At 56.3% G+C, this 18,305-nt stretch overlaps 2 protein-coding genes across 8 annotated transcripts; one reads left to right on the plus strand and one right to left on the minus strand.

Moving 5' to 3' along the window:
• Nucleotides 1–96: 96 nt before the first annotated feature.
• Nucleotides 97–11,735, plus strand: Trim46 (tripartite motif containing 46). 5 transcript variants are annotated; one of them, XM_005080162.4, is made up of 10 exons: nucleotides 97–253; nucleotides 1,519–1,780; nucleotides 1,967–2,310; nucleotides 3,377–3,520; nucleotides 3,612–3,707; nucleotides 6,385–6,638; nucleotides 6,883–7,004; nucleotides 7,970–8,272; nucleotides 9,372–9,669; nucleotides 10,627–11,735. In XM_005080162.4, the coding sequence occupies exons 1-10, from the start codon at nucleotides 191–193 to the stop codon at nucleotides 11,168–11,170; spliced, it is 2,430 nt and encodes an 809-aa protein (XP_005080219.3). In that variant the 5' UTR covers nucleotides 97–190; the 3' UTR covers nucleotides 11,171–11,735. The 5 variants fall into 5 exon arrangements, with proteins under 5 accessions (XP_005080219.3, XP_040608340.1, XP_005080220.2 ...); XM_005080163.4 differs by having other exon boundaries at nucleotides 104–263; XM_013120667.3 differs by lacking the exon at nucleotides 97–253 and adding an exon at nucleotides 677–805.
• Nucleotides 11,736–12,561: 826 nt separating this feature from the next.
• On the minus strand, nucleotides 12,562–18,272 carry Muc1 (mucin 1, cell surface associated). Of its 3 annotated transcripts, none has more exons than XM_040752407.1 (7): nucleotides 17,185–18,272; nucleotides 15,098–16,557; nucleotides 14,964–15,016; nucleotides 14,724–14,857; nucleotides 14,499–14,620; nucleotides 14,270–14,419; nucleotides 12,562–12,903 (listed from the first exon to the last, which is right to left on the minus strand). In XM_040752407.1, the coding sequence occupies exons 1-7, from the start codon at nucleotides 17,240–17,242 to the stop codon at nucleotides 12,832–12,834; spliced, it is 2,049 nt and encodes a 682-aa protein (XP_040608341.1). In that variant the 5' UTR covers nucleotides 17,243–18,272; the 3' UTR covers nucleotides 12,562–12,831. The 3 variants fall into 3 exon arrangements, with proteins under 3 accessions (XP_040608341.1, XP_040608342.1, XP_040608343.1); XM_040752408.1 differs by having other exon boundaries at nucleotides 15,098–16,539; nucleotides 17,185–18,270; XM_040752409.1 differs by lacking the exon at nucleotides 17,185–18,272 and adding an exon at nucleotides 17,031–17,114 and having other exon boundaries at nucleotides 15,098–16,539.
• Between the last annotated feature and the right edge of the window lie 33 nt (nucleotides 18,273–18,305).

The following is an 18,305-nucleotide window of genomic DNA, read 5'->3' on the forward strand; positions in this document are numbered from 1 at the left end:
CCACGTGGGAAGAACTGTTTCCCAGCCCCTACCTCGACGGGCGCAGTTCGAGGCAGGTCCCTGGAGCATGCGCAGTGGTGTCTCACTCTCCCCACCCCTCCCTACACCCCACCCGGCTCCTGCATCGAGCCCCGGGTTCGCAGCAGCAGCCAGGCTCGGGCACCCGGGGGCGGGCGGGCACAGTAGGGCCATGGCTGAGGGTGAGGATATGCAGACCTTCACTTCCATCATGGATGCACTAGTCCGCATCAGTGTGAGTTAAGGTGGGGTCGAGGGGAAGGGAGGGGTGTAGAGGGGTCGGGGCAGGCCAGATCCTTGAACAGGTGGGGGTCCAGGAAGAGTCTGGAATGCAGAGCAGGGGCTAGGTAAGACAGAAATGCCGGGAAGGGCGGAGAGGCAGGTGTGCAGGGATCCTGGGGACAGCCGAGTGATGAGTGCCCGAAAGATTCCGGTCCGCCGGGTGTAGCCAGCGGGTAGGGTTGGGGCAGCCAAGTGCACCCGGGTTATGAGAAGGGGCATGTGTGAGCTTGGATGATTCCCAAGACAAGCCGTGGGGGGGTGATGAAAAAGCTGTCCCTAGGTGCAGTTCCCAATTTGGACCCCTCCCGACCCCCCACCCTACCACCCCCACCCCCTGCGAGCTGCCGTGCAGCCTGAGGTTGCCATGGCAACCCGTGCCCGTCTCTCCCAGAGGCGGTGCCAACCCTGCTCCCCCCCACCACTTCCTTCCCCCTCCCTCCCTGTCCCTCCCTCCTTTGTGTCAGCTGCGCCCCTGACCGGGATGGCTGCGAAGAGAGGGACCAAGGTGAGGTGTGGGGGTGGGGAATAGCCTGAAGACCCCTCACCAAAGGGGGGAGGGATACTTCCGGTGGGGAGGGGGCAAGTAGGCGGGGCGCCTCCCCCTCCCCCCCAGACTGGGCAAAGGGTTGCAGCAGGCCGAGTTTTTCCACCAGACTGGGCCGGAGAGCTCGAGCATAGGAGGCGAAGACGAATGGCTTGATTTGGGGAGACTGGAAGAAATAGAAGTGGGGAATGGAGGATGGGAGCTGGGGCGGCCACGGGCCGGTGCCCAGCCGGTTCTGGGAGCTGAGCTAGCGCACCCTGGCCGCGGGGAGCAGCCATGCGCCTGTGGGTTGCTAGAAAAAGGGGCAGGGGACAGCACCCAGATGGAGAATGGGTGGTGCCCTTGAAATAAATTCCAGGAGCAGGCCGGCAACCCAGAGATGGAGGGGTGGAGACTGGTGAGGAGGGAGGACTGTCTGCCAGCTCCCCTGCATCGGTAGCGGTGGGGGTGGGGCGTGATGCTGGGGGAGGCCAGAGCTCCAACCATGCCTTGCTTTAAGCTCTCCAAGGGGGAAACAGGAGCAGGACAAGGCTAGGAAGGTGTGTGAACCAACCAAGGCAGGTGGACTGGGCCAAAGCGATAGGTAGCGTGTGCTCCCCTTCCTGGCGGCCAAGGGAGCGGCTGAGGTGTGCCCAAGTGTCCGAGCTCTCAAACAAGCTCCTGGTCCTCCACAGACAAGCATGAAGAACATGGAGAAGGAGCTGCTGTGTCCGGTGTGCCAGGAGATGTACACGCAGCCGCTGGTGCTGCCTTGTGCCCACAACGTGTGCCAGACCTGTGCGCGAGAGGTTCTGGGCCAGCAGGGGTACATAGGCCATGGTGGGGACCCCAGTTCGGAGCCCACTTCTCCGGCTTCCACCCCTTCCACCCGCAGCCCCCGCCTCTCTCGGAGAACTCTCCCCAAGCCAGATCGCTTGGACCGGCTCCTTAAGTCAGGTGGGCATGGGGTTTGCGGGACGGGGTGGGGATGCAGGAAGATGGATGAGGGCCAGGGGCATCTGTCTGTCATTCTGGGGTGGAACTACTTACTGTTCATCTGGATTCTAATGAGAACTGAGCTCTGATGTCACCCACCCCCAGGCAGCTGTAATTCTCATCTCTACTTCCTGGGTCCTTCCACAGGCTTTGGGACATACCCTGGGCGGAAGCGGGGTGCCTTGCACCCTCAGACCATCATATTCCCGTGCCCAGCCTGCCAGGGCGATGTGGAGTTGGGGGAGCGGGGCCTTTCTGGGCTTTTCCGGAACCTGACCCTAGAGCGCGTTGTGGAGCGGTACCGACAGAGTGTGAGTGTGGGGGGCTCCATCCGGTGCCAGCTGTGCAAGCCCCCACCACTAGAGGCCACGAAGGGCTGCACGGAGTGCCGAGCTACCTTCTGCAACGAATGCTTCAAACTCTTCCACCCCTGGGGCACTCAGAAGGCCCAGCATGAGCCCACTCTGCCCACCCTCTCATTCCGCCCCAAGGTGAGCCAGTTCTGAAGTGGGAGGGGTGTTGTGGTGCTGAACCAGCGGCGGCATTCGGGCTTCCAAAGGGTGGGGGGCCAGGTTGAGTTTTTGTCTGTGTGTGTGTGTGTGTGTGTGAATGTATAACTGTGTGTGTGTGCACAAGTGTTGGCACGTGTGTGAAAGAGAAAGAGACAGAGTCTTAGAGCCGGAACTCTGTGATTGAGAGCTCTTACAGAGAATCCCAGTTTGCTTCCCTGAAATTCCAGCTCCAGGGGTAACACCTCTGGCCTGGGCACCCGCACTCATATGCATATTTCTACACACACACACTTCAAAATAAAATATTAAGGAAAAAAGACAGAGCCTTGCCACATAGCCCACACTAGCCTTGAACTCATAGCAAGCCCCTTGCCTCAGTTTCCTGAGTTCTAGAATTACAGACATGCATCATCACATCCGGGTATCTCTCAGCCCCTGTCTCTAACATTCACTGAACAAATGGTTCAGTATCTATGGGTCTCTCATCTCATCTGCTACACAGAGATGAGAGAATCTACTCTACAATAGCTACACCCAAAGGGCTGTTGATAGGATCACAGGAGATGTCTGCTGCCTTAAAAAGTGCTATCTGGCCAAGCATGATGGCACATGCCTGCATTCTCAGTACCGAAAGGTTGACTCAAGAGACTTGGAAGTTGAAGGCCAGCCTGCAAATTGGGTTCCAGGCAATCCAGGACTGTTACACAGAGAAAGCCTGTCTCAAAAAAACAACAAAAAGTTGTTTATATGCAGGATGCTGCTATTCTAGAAATTGGATACAATGGTGAACAAAGATGAACTGCAGGGTTATATTAATTATCATCATTATTGTTGTTACCACTACATACATATCTGGGTGAAGCAGATGCAGGGAGAGGCAATGCTAGAGAAATGGACATTGCTTGGCCAGTTCGGAAATGCTTTAATGCCAGTGCTCACCATCAGATGGCACTATGGAGCCCTCTCTCCAGCAGTCAATGGCTGGTAGGTCAGCACCCTTCCACACACCACGGGCTGACTGTTTCACTGTCCTTTGTACCTCTAGGGTCTGATGTGTCCAGACCACAAGGAAGAGGTGACCCACTACTGTAAGACATGCCAACGGCTGGTGTGCCAACTCTGCAGAGTACGGCGCACCCACAGTGGGCACAAGATCACGCCAGTGCTCAGTGCCTACCAGGCCCTCAAGGTAAAGCCCCAGTGCCAACACACGCCGGCACGCGCCTGATCACTTGCCTCTGCAGAGCCAGGATGATGCCCACCTCTTTCTTTGCCCTTAGGATAAGCTGACAAAGAGCCTGGCATACATCTTGGGAAACCAGGACACGGTACAGACCCAGATCTGTGAGCTGGAAGAGACCATCAGGCACACTGAGGTGAGGACGGGCGTGGATGTGCGCCGTGGGTCCTGCTTGGATGCGCATGCCTCATTGCCTCGCGGCCGGGCAGAGCCCACAGGAGGAGGATGTGTGTGGGTGGAGGCTCTGTTTAAACTTCATAGGCAAGAACACCAGGACCCGGCTTAGGCTGTAGCTAGGGCTGCAGTGGGGGCAGGCGGGCTGCAGGGGGCACTAAGGAGCGCAGCTGCCTGTAGGCTCAGCTTGGTACGACACCACCCTGGAGCTGGGGTGAGGCGCAGTTCCTGCGAGGCTGTCTGAGTGAACTGAGGTGGGAATGGGTGACAACAGTGGCGTAGCCACCATAGGCAGTGCGATCCAAAAGCGGACATTAGAGCAATCGTGACCTCTCTTATTTGGGTGAGACACTAAGAGATTAAGGGCTAAGGCAAAATATGACCAGTTAGTGCAATGGTGACTTAAGGTTGAATCACTTGAGAGCTCTAGGCTCAGAAAGGGCTATCTGCTGCATTCTCTGACACGCAGCAAGAAGGCCCTCCTTCACACACTAAGGTCAAACAGTCTTGTTTCCCAGACACTGGTATTGGGGCTGCAATGTGACCACATAGCCGGCTATTGAGAATGTTCTTTCCAGTAGCTTTTAGCCCCCGCATCGGTCTCTCGGCAGCATGGCTAAGCCCTTGTGTCCGCTTGTAGCATCATTTCTTCACGAGTGCATTGCTCAGGGACCGACAGCGATGCCCGGTGGCAGAGCATGGGCGTCTCCGTCACAAAGGGCAAAGAGGGCGCAGAGATGGCCCAGCCCGGCGGTCAGGAACACGTCCCGCTCTTGCAGAGGACCCAGATGCAGTTCTCAGCTCCCACACGGCAGCTCATGACCACCTAGAACTCCAGGCCCAGGAGGTCTGATACCTTCGGGCCTCATGGGCTTCTGTACACTCACGGTGCACAAAAACTCACACAGGCACACACCAATGAACAAAATATTTTTTAATAAAAAATATGTTGAAAGACTAGGTATATCTGCTGCAATAATACATGATCAAGGCACAGTAAAAAAAAAAAAACATAAAACTGAGGCCGGGCGTTGGTGGCGCACGCCTTTAATCCCAGCACTCAGGAGGCAGAGGCAGGCGGATCTCTGTGAGTTCGAGGCTGGGCTGGACCGACAGCCTCCAAAACAATACAGAGAAACCCTGTCTCATAAAACCAAAAAAAAAAAAACAAAAAACATAAAACTGACATAATTAAGTTAAAATGTAACTGCATTGGTTATTATTGTTGTTGTTATTAGTTTTTTATAGAAAGGACATTTTATTTTTTAAGATTTAATTATTTATGATGTATATAGAGTTCTGCCTGCATGTGTGCCTGTGCGCCAGATCTCATTACAGATGGTTGTGAGCCACTGTGTGGTCGCTGGGAGCTGAACTCAGGTCCTCTGGAAGAGCAGCTAATGCCCTTAACCACTGAGCCATCTCTCCAGCCCCTGTTATTAGTTTTTTAAGGCAGGATTTCTCTATGTAACAACCCTAGCTGTCCTGACACTAGTTCTGTAGACTAGATCAGGTTGACCTTGAACTTATTGAACTTACAGAGGCCCACCTACCTCTGCCTCTCAAGTGCTGGGGTAAAAGGTGTGCACTACCACTGCCGGCTTTAATTTAAAAAAAAAATTTAATCATGTGTCATGCATGTGTGTCACTGTGATTATATATATGCTATGTGTGTGTGGCGCCCATGCAGTCCAAAGGCATTGGGGCCCCTGGAGCTGTAGTCACAGGTGGCTCAGCTACCTTACATGGATGCTAGGATTTGAACTCAGGTCCTCTGAAGGAACATTACTTGTTCTTAACCACTGAGGCATCTCTCCATCTTTCCCTCACTCAATAGACCAGGCTGGCCTTGAACTCAGTGATACACCTACCTCTGCCTCCTGAGTACTGGGATTAAAGGTGTGTGCCACCACCATCGGGCATAAATTATTCTTTAAAAAAAATTAAACTGGTCATGGTGGCTTACTCTGTGATCTGAGGACTGGGGAAATTGACTGGGGAATCTCACTCCAGTACACAGCAAGTTCAAGGTCATCCTGGGCTACATGAAATCCTGTGTCTCACAGAGATCCCCGAGTAAAGGTTGGGAAGATGGTTCAGGGGTTAGGAGCACTGCTGCTCTTCCAGAGAACCCAGATTCAATTCCCAGCATCCACATGGTGGTTCACTGCCATCTGCAGTCCCAGAGTATCTGATGCCCTTTCTAGTCTCCACAGGTACCAGGCACACACTTGGTATACATACATACACACACACAGGCAAAACATCCGTACACGTAAAATAGTAAACATCCTTTTTGAGAGATTCCCCAAGTATGTATCAAATTAATATGGCTTTTGTAGTTTTCTCCTATACCAATTTGGTTTCCTATATTGAACCAAAAATCTAGGAAATAGAAGGGGCCTCTCTCTGGCCTACAATTATGATGTAAGCATTCAGGAAAGTTAGCACAAGTGGTCAGGAGGGGACCACATCTGTGGTGTAGGTACCTTGCCACTCATAACCCTGCCCCAATTGAGATGGATAGGTTAAATATATCCAAATTCCCTAGGACACTATGGTGTGGCATCTTAGGTACAAGTACTGCCTCCAGGAAGATAGTTAAGTCATTCATGCCTTGGGTGTTGGTCCCTGGACAGGTGAGTGGTCAGCAGGCGAAGGAGGAAGTGTCACAGCTGGTCCGGGGACTGGGGGCTGTGCTGGAAGAGAAACGGGCCTCACTGCTTCAGGCCATCGAGGAGTGCCAGCAAGAGCGGTTATCCCGGCTCGGCGCCCAGATCCACGAGCACCAGAGCCTGCTGGACGGCTCGGGTTTGGTGGGTTATGCCCAGGAAGTCCTTAAGGAAACAGACCAGCCTTGCTTTGTGCAAGCAGCCAAACAGCTGCATAACAGGTACTGAAGGACATGGCCCGAGGGTGCAGGCGGGCATCGTGGGTGGAGCTAGCGCCTGGGGTGACAGCTAGAATGCCCAGGCATAGCACTGCGGCTCTGAGAATGTTCATGCGGTCAGACTGATGCTAGCTGCTTCTGAGGAGGCCTGAAGCAGAAGGCGGGGCTCTAGGGGTTGGCAGGGCAGGGTCCTGAGGAGGGGTTGCTGCCCACCTGGCAGTACCTGACCCTTGTCTGCCCATTCTAGGATCGCCCGAGCCACTGAAGCCCTCCAGACATTCAGGCCAGCTGCCAGCTCCTCCTTCCGCCATTGCCAGCTGGATGTGGGGCGCGAGATGAAGCTGCTGACGGAGCTTAACTTCCTGAGAGGTAAGGAGCTAGCCAGGCCCGCGTCCAGCCAGAGCCTTCTACCCGCCCCCCCAGCAGCGGATCCGGGGGGCAGTGCCCACCAGGGACCTCCCGGCCTCCTGCCTGGCCTGGCCAGCCACTCCCACCCAGCCAACCCGCCACACCATCCCACCGCGCTCAGCGCTGCTTCTCCCTCTCTCTTTGTAGGCTGTGGCCACCGCGGACTCTGCTCCGGAACACCCCAGGCAAGTCAGCAGCCCTGCCCTGGGGGCCCTGCCACCCGCTGGGCCCCCTCCCTACTCCCTTCCCGGTGCTCCCACACAGCTCGGCCACCCACATTTTGCTTCCTTCTCTCCTATTGTACTCTGAGTTCTTGGTCCTCCCACTTGACAAACGCCCTGAGCCTTCTTTAGGCGATTGCATAACCCTGGTCCTTCTGACCTTTCCTCATCTTGGCCCTTGCCTTCTGGACTTTCCTGCTCCTCCTCTAGACCTTCATGCACTCCCCTGCGAGCAGGCTTGCTCCCCTCCGCTTCCTTCCTATCTTCTGTCTTGCTGACCCTGGTACCTACCCCCCCCCCCAACTCTTCTGCTCAGGGCTCTCTTGCCTGGGTTCCAGTGGCCTTTGCCTGCCTCGTTCTGGGGCTCCTCTTAACTCAAAGACTAAGCCGGAAGGGTCCTCAGAGCTCAGTTGGTCTGATGCTGTCATTTGAGGAAACTGAGGCCCGGAGAGGGAAAGCGGCTTACTTCAGGCCAAAGTAGGGTAGTGGCAAACTAGGACCAGAGTTCGGGCTCCCGCCCCTGCCCAGCATTTGCCCACGTCTTTCTCCATTGGGGCGTGTCCTGCCCACCCAGGTCCCTTCCCCCAGCTCCCTCACCTACACTCATCCCCCCGGCTCCCGCTGCTTCCTCTTTCCTGCCTGCCCCAGTCTCCGTGCCAGGCCAGCGGCCAGACCCTGACTGACCCCCGGTGTCTCTTCCAACAGTGCCGGAGGCTCCCGTCATCGACACCCAGCGCACCTTTGCCTATGACCAGATCTTCCTGTGCTGGCGGCTGCCCCCCCACTCACCACCTGCCTGGCATTACACCGTTGAGTTCCGGCGCACAGATGTCCCTGCCCAGCCAGGCCCTGCACGCTGGCAGCGGCGGGAGGAGGTGAGGGGCACCAGTGCCCTGCTCGAGAACCCTGACACAGGCTCTGTGTATGTGCTGCGCGTTCGCGGCTGCAACAAGGCTGGCTACGGAGAGTACAGCGAGGACGTGCACCTGCACACGCCTCCAGCGCCGGGTGAGTACACAGACAGGTGGTCCCAAGCGGTGAGGTCCCATGCGGCGAGCTTAGATGCCCACCAGGTGGTCCCATGCGGCGAGCTTAGATGCTCACCAGGTGGTCCCATGCGGGGAGCTTAGATGCCCACCAGGTGGTCCCATGCTTAGACGCTTACACAGAGGATACAGGATGGGTCAGGTACTCAGCTGATTCCCAATGGGCATGGGAAGAGCAATTGAATACAATTTGCTTTATGTAATTTGTACAATTTAATGTGTGGGTTACACATGTTTCCTCTGGAGCTAAACTACCCGGGTTCAAAACCCACCTTTGCCCCTTGACAACTGTGTGTCCTTAGCCACAACTTTTTCCTTCTCCGAGCATTCAGAATTTTCTTCCATGGAGGTAATAATAATATTTAATAGGGAGTTTGGTAGTTAACACATTGTAAGATGGTACATCTAAAGAGTTAACCTTCTGACTCATAGTAAGGGCTCAGACAATGTTAAAAAAAGTGACTTGCCCTGGGCGTTGGTGGCACACACCTTTAATCCCAGCACTTGGGAGGCAGAGGCAGGCAGATCTCTGTGAGTTCAAGACCAGCCTGATTTACAGAACGAGTTCCAGGACAGGCTCCAAAGCCACAGAGAAACCCTGTCTCAAAAAAAAAAAAAAAAAGTGACTTGCTAAGTGTGCTCACCACCGGGGTAAAGGGCGAAAGAGCCGAGGTTGGGTACAGGGGTCAGGTGTGAGCTCCAGAGCACGGGACGGAAGGTCCAGGTCGGTGGTGTCAGGAATGTGACCAATGGAGCAGGACAACAGTGGAGATGGCCCACAGGCCAACCACTGAAAACGTCAACTAGGGACGGCACAGTGTTTTCTCTGCCCACGAGTCATCCTGCAGCTCCTCCTGGGTCCCGTGCCTATGCCCCTTCTTTCCTCTTTCAGTTCCCCACGCCCTGTTCCCTGGGGCCCCTTCCAGTTCCTGGTGACTGAACCCCTTAACAACTTATTCCCGTGCCCACAATTCCCGGTGTTTGTGCTGACACCCCACGACCCCCAGTGCCAGTGTGTCCCTGAAACCTTTCCTTCTGTCTTAACCTCCTCCTGCTTCCAGTCCTGCACTTCTTCCTTGACGGCCGCTGGGGTGCGAGCCGAGAGCGGCTAGCTATCAGCAAGGACCAGCGGGCGGTGCGGAGCATCCCAGGGCTTCCCTTGCTGCTGGCTGCCGAGCGGCTGCTCACAGGCTGCCACCTGAGTGTGGACGTGGTCCTGGGTGACGTGGCTGTGACCCAGGGCCGCAGCTACTGGGCCTGCGCAGTAGACCCTGCCTCCTACTTGGTCAAGGTGGGCGTCGGGCTGGAGAGCAAGCTGCAGGAAAGCTTCCAGGGTACCCCGGATGTGATCAGCCCCAGGTCAGGCCCTTCTGCAAGGGGTGGGGATGAAGCCCTGGGGAAGGAGCTGGGGTTGGCGGGGGTGGTGCAGGGGACACACACTTGCTGGGGTGGAGTTGGGGAGCCGTAAGAACAAGTCGCATGGGAGCCAGACTGGGGGGCTTATGATGGGAGAGATGTGGGCTCGGCAGATGGGTCTCTTGAGGACTGGTTTCAGAGTGTATAGTTGGGGAAGGTTGACAGGAGGGGAGCCGTTGCCTCTTCCTTCACTCAGGACCGGTACATGACCTCCCATGTTCTTTCCCCCAGCACTATTTCTACGGGACGTTGTTTCTCCTTCAGCTACCTCTTTCCCAACATCTCATAGTCTTCCCTTAAACATCTCCACAGCCCTGCTTGCCTCCCATGCCTCATTATACCCGCTCCACATTTCCCTCCAGAGCCTCTCTCCCGAGCCCTCCACCTTCAAATGCCTTCTCCCGGCCCAAATTCCCATTGGGATTCTGTTGTCCCGTTCCTGTGTCCCGCTACAACCCCAACACTACTCCATCTTCATCTTCTCCCAATGCCACCTTCCCAACACCCTTGCTCCGCTCCCGCCCCTCCCCACCGCATCTTAGTCACTGTTCTGCCATCCTTCCAACATCCCCAGCCGTCAACACAGCCGCCAACCTGATTTCCCCAGCCGCAAACTTCTCGGCACCTTTTACCCTGACAAGCCCTGTATTTCTTCACCTGCTACAGCAACAGCCCAGCTCTCCCTCCCGCACACCTTTCTCGTGCGCTTCCCCCCGCTCCTTCTTACTCAAGCTGGAGCCCCGAGCCTTACCCTCTCTACCCCTGGTCTCCTTAACAAGTGTTCACCTTGATGCCCGCAACCGCTTGCTCCCCAACACTGCAGCCGCCCAGTCCCTCCCGGCCACCCCCCCACCCCCCGCTCTGCCTCCCAACACCTCCTTCCCGATTCCCACTCTGCAGATACGACCCAGACAGCGGGCACGACAGCGGTGCTGAAGACGCCGCAGTGGAGGCGTTGCCGCCCTTCGCCTTCCTCACCATCGGCATGGGCAAGATCCTGCTGGGCGCTGGAGCAAGTTCCAACGCAGGGCTGACAGGAAGGGATGGCCCGGCAGCCGGCTGCACAGTGCCCCTGCCACCCCGCCTGGGCATCTGCTTGGACTACGAGCGGGGGCGAGTTTCCTTCCTGGATGCTGTGTCCTTCCGCGGGCTCCTCGAGTGCCCCCTGGACTGTTCAGGGCCCGTGTGCCCCGCCTTCTGCTTCATTGGAGGTGGCGCTGTCCAACTGCAGGAGCCCGTGGGCACCAAGGCGGAGAGGAAAGTCACCATCGGGGGGCTTTGCCAAGCTGGACTGAGCCTTTCAGCCCCCTTTCCAGACCTAGGCTCTGCTCTCCAGCCTCCAGGCAGCGGGTTGTTTGCCCAGCAGCTTCTCCCCCAGACTTTTCCTAGCTATGTGGTCCTGCCCTATACCTTGCCGGCCGTGTCTTCCCAGAGCTTCCCTTGACTAAGGGGCTCTCCCCTGCTTACCTCTGGATGTTCTTCGAGTTACTGTTGCCCTAGGCCCCCAGGCCCACAAAGTCTCTGCCCCAGGCCTTGCCCTTGGCATCTTAACCAAGGCATAGAAAGCCCTACCCCACCCCTGTCCTGTGCCCCTGGCCCAGGCTTACCGGGAGGGAGGGCACCCAGAACAGTGGATGTGATTGACAGCTCTGCCCTTTGCCTTGCCAAGTTCCCTGCTCCAATGAAGATGAGCTACAGCCTTGGCAGCCAGGCTTTGAGCCTCCCCAGTGAGAGGGAGGAGAACCTCCAGTTTTATTTAGGAACCTGGACCCCAGCCGCATGTCCCTTCTGCCCCTCTCTCCCTCTTGCATGCTTTACCTACCCCGCCCCCCTGCCAACGTGCCAAGTCTCCCTTGGGAACTCCGCCGAGGCTGGTGTCCCCACTGGGTTGGGCCAAGCTGGGCCTCTGGTGCCCGCTGCTGCCTCCTGGCAGTGGGCATTGCTAGGCCTGTGCTGAGCAACAGCTGTGATTTTCATGGTTCGTAAACAATAAACTGTGACACCAGGCACATTTCTGTTTCCCCAGAGTATGACCATTTCTGGGAGTTTCCGGTCCGAGTGACCTGTGGTGATGGCCCCCGGGAGATGGAGGTCCCTCAGTTAGGTGTGCGCCGCCTCCTGCTGCACCTAGGATCCGGGCCCCAGCTGACGCTCACGCCGGGGTGTGGCACAGCGCTGGCTGCTAGCGTCACGCCCCACTTGGACGCCTAACCATAGCAGCGGACCCTGCGGGGATGGGGCTGAGGGCATGGTGTAGTGTCGTGCCCAAGGGGTCAGGGAACTAGAACCACTTCCTCATTCCAAGGGTGCCAGAGAGCCCACCCAGAAGCAGTGGTGGGCGGGATGGCAGACAGCCAGGGCCTGGTGCCAGCAGCACCCGGATCTGCCCCAGCCCCAGCTTATCATGGCTATGTTGACTCTTCCACTGTTATCTGTGGCCCAAGGATTTGCTTCACACCTGGACAACTAAGAATAGAGCTGCCTTAGGGGCACCGTGCCAGCCGGAGAGGCCGTGGACTGGCCCTAGAAGAGACAGTCACTGGCCCAGGCTGAGCCGGGCAGGGCAGGCCCATTGGAGCCAGCCTAGGTTTCGTTTCCTCCTTCCTCCAGGGCTGCCAGGCATGGCAGCGAGGTGATTTCTGGGTTCTTTCTCAGGCCACCTCTGTGTCCCAGTGTCACCTTTCCCCCATATCCCCATTGTTTAAGATGTGCTAACCCCTCCCTGCTTCCTTGCCTTCAGGAGTCTTTATCCAAAGACCCCCACCAGAGCCATCACAGATTCACTCTGACCCCTCTGACCCCTGGATTTCACATGAAGAATCACAGTCGCACAGCTAACAGGAGGCCAGCTTTTATTCAGCCAGGCTTGGGTTCCCATCTCCGTCCCCAGCCTTTCTAGGTCAGTCCTCCTGAGAGTCACCACTGAACCCCTGCCCCAGGGTGTCCCCCAGGGCAGGGCTGGGCTTCACCAGGCGCGTGTCAGGAAGGCTGGGAACAGCCTATCAGAACTCTGGCTCACCAGCCCAGATCAGAGTGCAGGGGGGGGGGGGCTGGCAGTGAAGACTGAGGGCAGACTACACAGCTGCCCTGCGCGGGTGGCTTGCCCTACAAGTTGGCCGAAGTGGTTGCCACTACTGGGTTGGTGTAAGAGAGGCTGCTGCCATTGCCTGCCGAGACCTAGTGGAGGGAAAGTAAAATCAGGCTGGAAAAGTCTGTGAGGGAGAACGCCCACCCCATGGCACCCCTGGCTATGGCCTGGCAAGCTCTCACGGAGTTAATTCGGAGTGTGCACCTGCTGGACCTCAGAGCAGCCAGGTGACTGTAAACACACAACTCCTCCACTGCCCCTCCCCCCTTTTGGCTGTAAGTCCCCACTCGGCCTCTTGTAGGCCCCCCCTGCCTCTTTCTCCTTTTATTTTTTGATCCTCAGGACCAAAGGGCTCTGCGTGTGTGTGTGTGTGTGTGTGTGTGTGTGTGTGGTATGTGTGTGTGTGGTGTGTGTGTCTGTCTGTGTGTGGTGTGTGGTATGTGTGTGTGTGTGTGTGGTGTGTGTGTCTGTCTGTGTGTGGTGTGTGTGTGTATGTGCAGTGTGTGTGTGTGGTGTGTGTGTATGTGTGGTGTGTGTGTATGTGTGGTGTGTGTGTGGTGTGTGTGTCTGTGTGTGTGGTGTGTCTGTGTGTGTGTGTGGTGTGTGTGTATCTGTGTGTGTGTCTCTGTGTGTGTGTGTGGTGTGTGTGTGTATCTCTGTGTGTATCTCTGTGTGTGTGTGGTGTGTGTGGTGTGTGGTTGTGTATCTCTGTGTGTGTATCTCTGTGTGTGTGTGTGGTGTGTGTGGTGTGTCTGTGTGTCTGTGTGTAGATCCCTAGGAGAACAGCTCTTGTCTCTTCCCCCCCCCCCACTGACCTTCCAGTCTCAGGTGGCCGCAGTAATTATTTACCAGATCCTGTCCTGTCGAGAAACTGAGTATGGACAGAGGGAGGGGCCCTTGCTTTCCTAAAACTCCCAAGAACCCTTTCGGCACACTTCTCTCATTAGAGGAAACTTCTTTTCCACCACAGCTGTCTGTGTCTACTTCCCAACCCCTAGGGGGTGAGTGGGACATGAATGCTCACCCCTTCAGGTGGGGCTCCCCTCACTTTACCTCGGAACACCCTAATGAACACAGTTCAGAATTCAGTCCGGTCAGATGCCAAGGCTTTTTTTTTTTTTGGTTTTTTCGAGACAGGGTTTCTCTGTGGCTTTGGAGGCTGTTCTGGAACTCGCTTGGTACTCCAGACTGGTCTCGAACTCACAGAGATCCGCCTGCCTCTGCCTCCCGAGTGCTGGGATTAAAGGCGTGCGCCACCAATGCCCGGCTGATGCCAAGGCTTTTAGTGCAGACATTTCCTCTCTTCTGCAGTCTCCCCCAGAACTCTACCTCCATGGCCCACCTTGCCCAGCCATCCACTGCTCACCTCTTTGAAGCCCCTTGGGTCTCCCAAGTACCTCTTCAGAAACCCTCACCAAGTCAGGGCCCTTGTCCCGACCTGTGCGACAGATTTACCTCCTCGTAGGGGCTACGTTTGGTACTGCCAGGGGGCACATAGCGTCCATGAGTGTGGTAGGTGGGGTATTCACTCATAGGATGGTAGGAGTCCTGGATGGGGAAGATGTCCAGCTGCCCATAGTTCTTCCGGCGGCACTGACACACCGCCTGGGGAGACAGGAGGTTATGCTGGCTGGCTTGTCCAATTCCATTTACCAGAGCACACTGGTGAAGGCCTGAGACTTACCAATGCAATGAGATAGACGATGGCCAAAGCAACCAAAATACAGACCAGCACCAACAGGGCAATGCCCCAGCCTGGTACCCCAGGCCAAGACTGGGCAGAGGAAGGAAACTGCATCTCACCCACTGAAAGGGAGAACAGTGGTCAGGGAAGTCTCCCAAAGGAGGTGGACTTCCCCCTGCTCTCGCCACAAGCAAGCAGGCACTAGAGTTGGGGATCCTGCCTCACCGTTGATTTTTGAAATGGCCAGATTATACTCTTCTGCCTCCTGCTCATGCTGTAAAAGCTGTGACTTCACCTCAGAGGCATTGACAGCACCCTCCCGGAAAATCACAGTCGAGTCTACGACCACGGAACCTGACCTGGTCACAGGAAATGGGCAGCTCAACCACAGGTATCTGCTCAGTCCCCCCCCCCATCCCGGAGTCACGAGGGTCCCTCCCACCATGAGTCATAATCAGACTGTACCTGAACTCGATGGTAGAGATCCCCAGGAAAGCTCGGCTAAAAACCTGCAGAAACTGGGATAACAGGGAAAGACTTAGGTTTGACGCAAAGGGTTCATGCAGCCCTCAGGAGCTGCTCAGGCCGGTGATACCCACCAATCCAGAGACGTTCCTCTTCAGTTCTTGATAGTAGTTGGAGCTGGGATCTTCCAGGGAAGAATTAAACTGGTGGTTCCAAATGTGAAAAGACAACAAGAAGAAAGAGACTCCAACAGACACCTGCGGTGCAGCATGGCTGGAGAAGGCAGGGGAGAGGGCCGTGCTATAGTAAGTGCTTAGGGCAATGGTGCTGTTGCTGGAGACGGCAGGAGGGGTGGGAGTCACAGGGTGCCGGCTTGGGACTGAAGATTGGGTACCATTGCCAACTGGAGTTGTAGTAGCCATTGTAGAGGTGTCATTATGGATCAGAGTGGTGGCTGAGCCCAACACAGAGCTGGTAGTTGGCACCAAGGAGCCATTGTGGACTGGGGTGGTGGCAGGGGCCTTGGTAGTAGAGATAGAGGTGCCACTGTCAATTGGAGTGGTAGCCAAGTCTGATTCAGAGCTATTAGTCATAGCTGAGGCACCACTGTGGGCTGCACTGGTAGTGGGGACCAGTGCAGAGCTGGTAGTTGGCACCAAGGAGCCATTGTGGATTGGAGTGTTAGCTGAGCCTGATATAGCCTCGGTGGTTTGCATGGAGGAACCAGGGGGGACTGGAGTGGTGGCTGAGTCTGTTGTAGAGTTGGTGGCTGGAGTCGAGGAACCACTGTGGACGGGGGTGGTGGCCAAATTCACTGCAGAGCTTGTGGGTGGGGCCGAGGAACCACTGTGGACGGGGGTGGTGGCCGAATTCACTACTGAGCTGGTGGGTGGGGCCGAGGAACCACTGTGGACAGGAGTGGTGGCCGAATTCACTGCAGAGCTGGTGACTGGGGCTGAGGAACCACTGTGGACGGGGGTGGTGGCCGAATTCACTGCAGAGCTGGTGACTGGGGCCGAGGAACCACTGTGGACAGGAGTGGTGGCCGAATTCACTGCAGAGCTGGTGGGTGGGGCTGAGGAACCACTGTGGACAGGAGTGGTGGCCGAGTCCACTGCAGAGCTGGTGACTGGGGCTGAGGAACCACTGTGGACGGGGGTGGTGGCCGAATTCACTGCAGAGCTGGTGACTGGGGCCGAGGAACCACTGTGGACAGGAGTGGTGGCCGAATTCACTGCAGAGCTGGTGGGTGGGGCTGAGGAACCACTGTGGACAGGAGTGGTGGCCGAATTCACTGCAGAGCTGGTGACTGGGGCTGAGGAACCACTGTGGACGGGGGTGGTGGCCGAATTCACTGCAGAGCTGGTGGGTGGGGCTGAGGAACCACTGTGGCCTGGAGTGGTGGCCGAATTCACTGCAGAGCTTGTGGGTGGGGCCGAGGAACCACTGTGGCCTGGAGTGGTGGCCGAGTCCACTGCAGAGCTGGTGGCTGGAGCCGAGGAACCACTGTGGACAGGGGTGGTGTTCAAGGTTGAGGAACTGCTGGTGTCCTGAGATAAGGCGACACTGTTTGGATCTGGAAGGGCAAGAAGGCCTGAGCCAGAGTTGAAGGTGGGTAGTAGACCGTTTTTATGCTTGCACACCTCTCAACAGAGATGGATACTAGGTTGCTTTGGGTAACCTGCATGATTTTTTGGCTCTGACTAGAGCCAGAAAATTGTAAAAAACTACTACTGGGTTGGTGAATAAAATCAGAGTAAGGAGAAAAAAATATACTCCAAAGCCAAAGTAACCCCAGAAGGGGATCAGGTTAGCATAAGGCATCCCCTGTTTGCCTTCTACCTTGCTGACAACCTCCCTGGCTACTCCCTCCCTCCCTAAAAGACTCACCCCTGCTTCTGGCTAATTCATTTCTCCACTATGTATTTTGAAATAAGGATTCAACTGCAGGCTGGTCTTAACCTAACCACTGCACCCCATTCTTCCACTCATTATCTCTGCTGACACAGTCCACCCTCTGCACGCCCCAGTGACCATCAGAGCATTTGCCTACTCTCTGGGGGTCACCTCTTCTCAGCCTGTGTCCGTAGTCTCCTTCACTCTGGCACATACTCGGTCATCCTTGTCTGCCCTTTATGACTCTCGTGCCATCTAACAGTAAGCAAAAGGAGGCTGAGGAATCCCACCTGAACAACACAACCCCCGCCCCCGCGCCTCTCACCTGTTACAAGCGCTAGAAGTAGCGTCAGGAGGAAAGGAGCCCGGATGCCTGGGGTCATGATGGTGGTGAGCAGGCGGGAAGGGGGCCGAGACAGACTCAAGGCAGGTGCTGTGGCTGTGTGCGGTGGAGCAGCTCTGGCGCCTGCTGCTTTATACCAGTCCCCCTCCCGCCCTAGGCACAGCCAGAGCAGGTGACAGGTGACAAAACTCCGCCCCCTCCCCTGTCTTTTCCTCCTCCTCCCCAACCATTCCTGGGTAGGGTACTTAGGCTCCAATCACTCAATCTTATGACTACTTGTTTATTCTCCAATTGGCTTCTCCTTTTTACCAACCTCTCCTTGAGTCCCCCAGGTGTGTATGTGGAGGAAAGCTGGGGCAGGGGCCCCTGGCTCTGGTTTTAGCCCCTGAGCAATGGTCAAGATGAGAAAACGGAGCACAGAAAGGCCCTGGACAACTAGCCAGGGAAACCTATGCCTAGGTCCCCCAATCCCGTTTCCTATTCTCTCTGCGGATACTTGAAAATGGCTTTCCATAGGTTGAGAGGACACAAGGGGGTTGGATAATAGCGGACAGGTCGCTAGTTTTAGGCTCCCTCCCCCCACCACTTCCCGGAATAGCTCCACCCTGCTAACCGCTCCCTGTACTCTGAAAACCACAGTCTCCGCCCCAGCCAGGCTTTCCAGTAGCCTGGGTCCCTCTTTGGCTTGCTCCCGAGAAAGGCGGTGGGGGGGAAATTTCCACTTAAAAAGGACGAAACTGGGACTCTACCGAAGCCTAAGGTCCTTCCCACCCAACTCTCCACCTTGAGTGGCAGGCTGGCCGGTCCTTCTGGCCGGGAACGCCTGCCCTCTAGTGGTCACAGGGAGCGTCGCGCGGCCGACCCGCACCGGCCGAGTGGCAGGAGTTGAGACCCTGTGGGAAGTTTTGGCAGCATACCAACGTTGAGACAGAGATCTTAAGGAAGTTGGTTGGGCCTTGACGAAAAGAATCAATGCCTAGGACAGATAGGAAGGAATGCACAGTGCGGTGGAGGAGCAAGGATCAGTGTTTGGGTTACTCAGACTTCTGGGGATAGTGTCTGGGTGGGGGGAGTGGGGTTCAGTGGGGGGGAGGGGGACCCAA

The sequence above is a fragment of the Mesocricetus auratus genome, unplaced genomic scaffold, assembly GCF_017639785.1.
Source record: "Mesocricetus auratus isolate SY011 unplaced genomic scaffold, BCM_Maur_2.0 Super-Scaffold_100009, whole genome shotgun sequence".
NCBI lineage: Eukaryota > Metazoa > Chordata > Mammalia > Rodentia > Cricetidae > Mesocricetus > Mesocricetus auratus.

What these genes read in the sequence shown, in the direction of transcription:
- Trim46 (XM_005080162.4), top strand. Translation starts at nt 191, where the DNA reads ATGGCTGAGGGTGAGGATATGCAGACCTTCACTTCCATCATGGATGCA. An exon ending in ATGCACTAGTCCGCATCAGT is followed by an intron (nt 254 to 1,518) that starts GTGAGTTAAGGT and finishes GGTCCTCCACAG; the next exon opens with ACAAGCATGAAGAACATGGA. An exon ending in GGACCGGCTCCTTAAGTCAG is followed by an intron (nt 1,781 to 1,966) that starts GTGGGCATGGGG and finishes GTCCTTCCACAG; the next exon opens with GCTTTGGGACATACCCTGGG.
- Muc1 (XM_040752407.1), bottom strand. Translation starts at nt 17,242, where the DNA reads ATGACCCCAGGCATCCGGGCTCCTTTCCTCCTGACGCTACTTCTAGCG. An exon ending in AGAGGAACGTCTCTGGATTG is followed by an intron (nt 15,017 to 15,097) that starts GTGGGTATCACC and finishes CTGTTATCCCAG; the next exon opens with TTTCTGCAGGTTTTTAGCCG. An exon ending in TCGTCTATCTCATTGCATTG is followed by an intron (nt 14,420 to 14,498) that starts GTAAGTCTCAGG and finishes CTGTCTCCCCAG; the next exon opens with GCGGTGTGTCAGTGCCGCCG.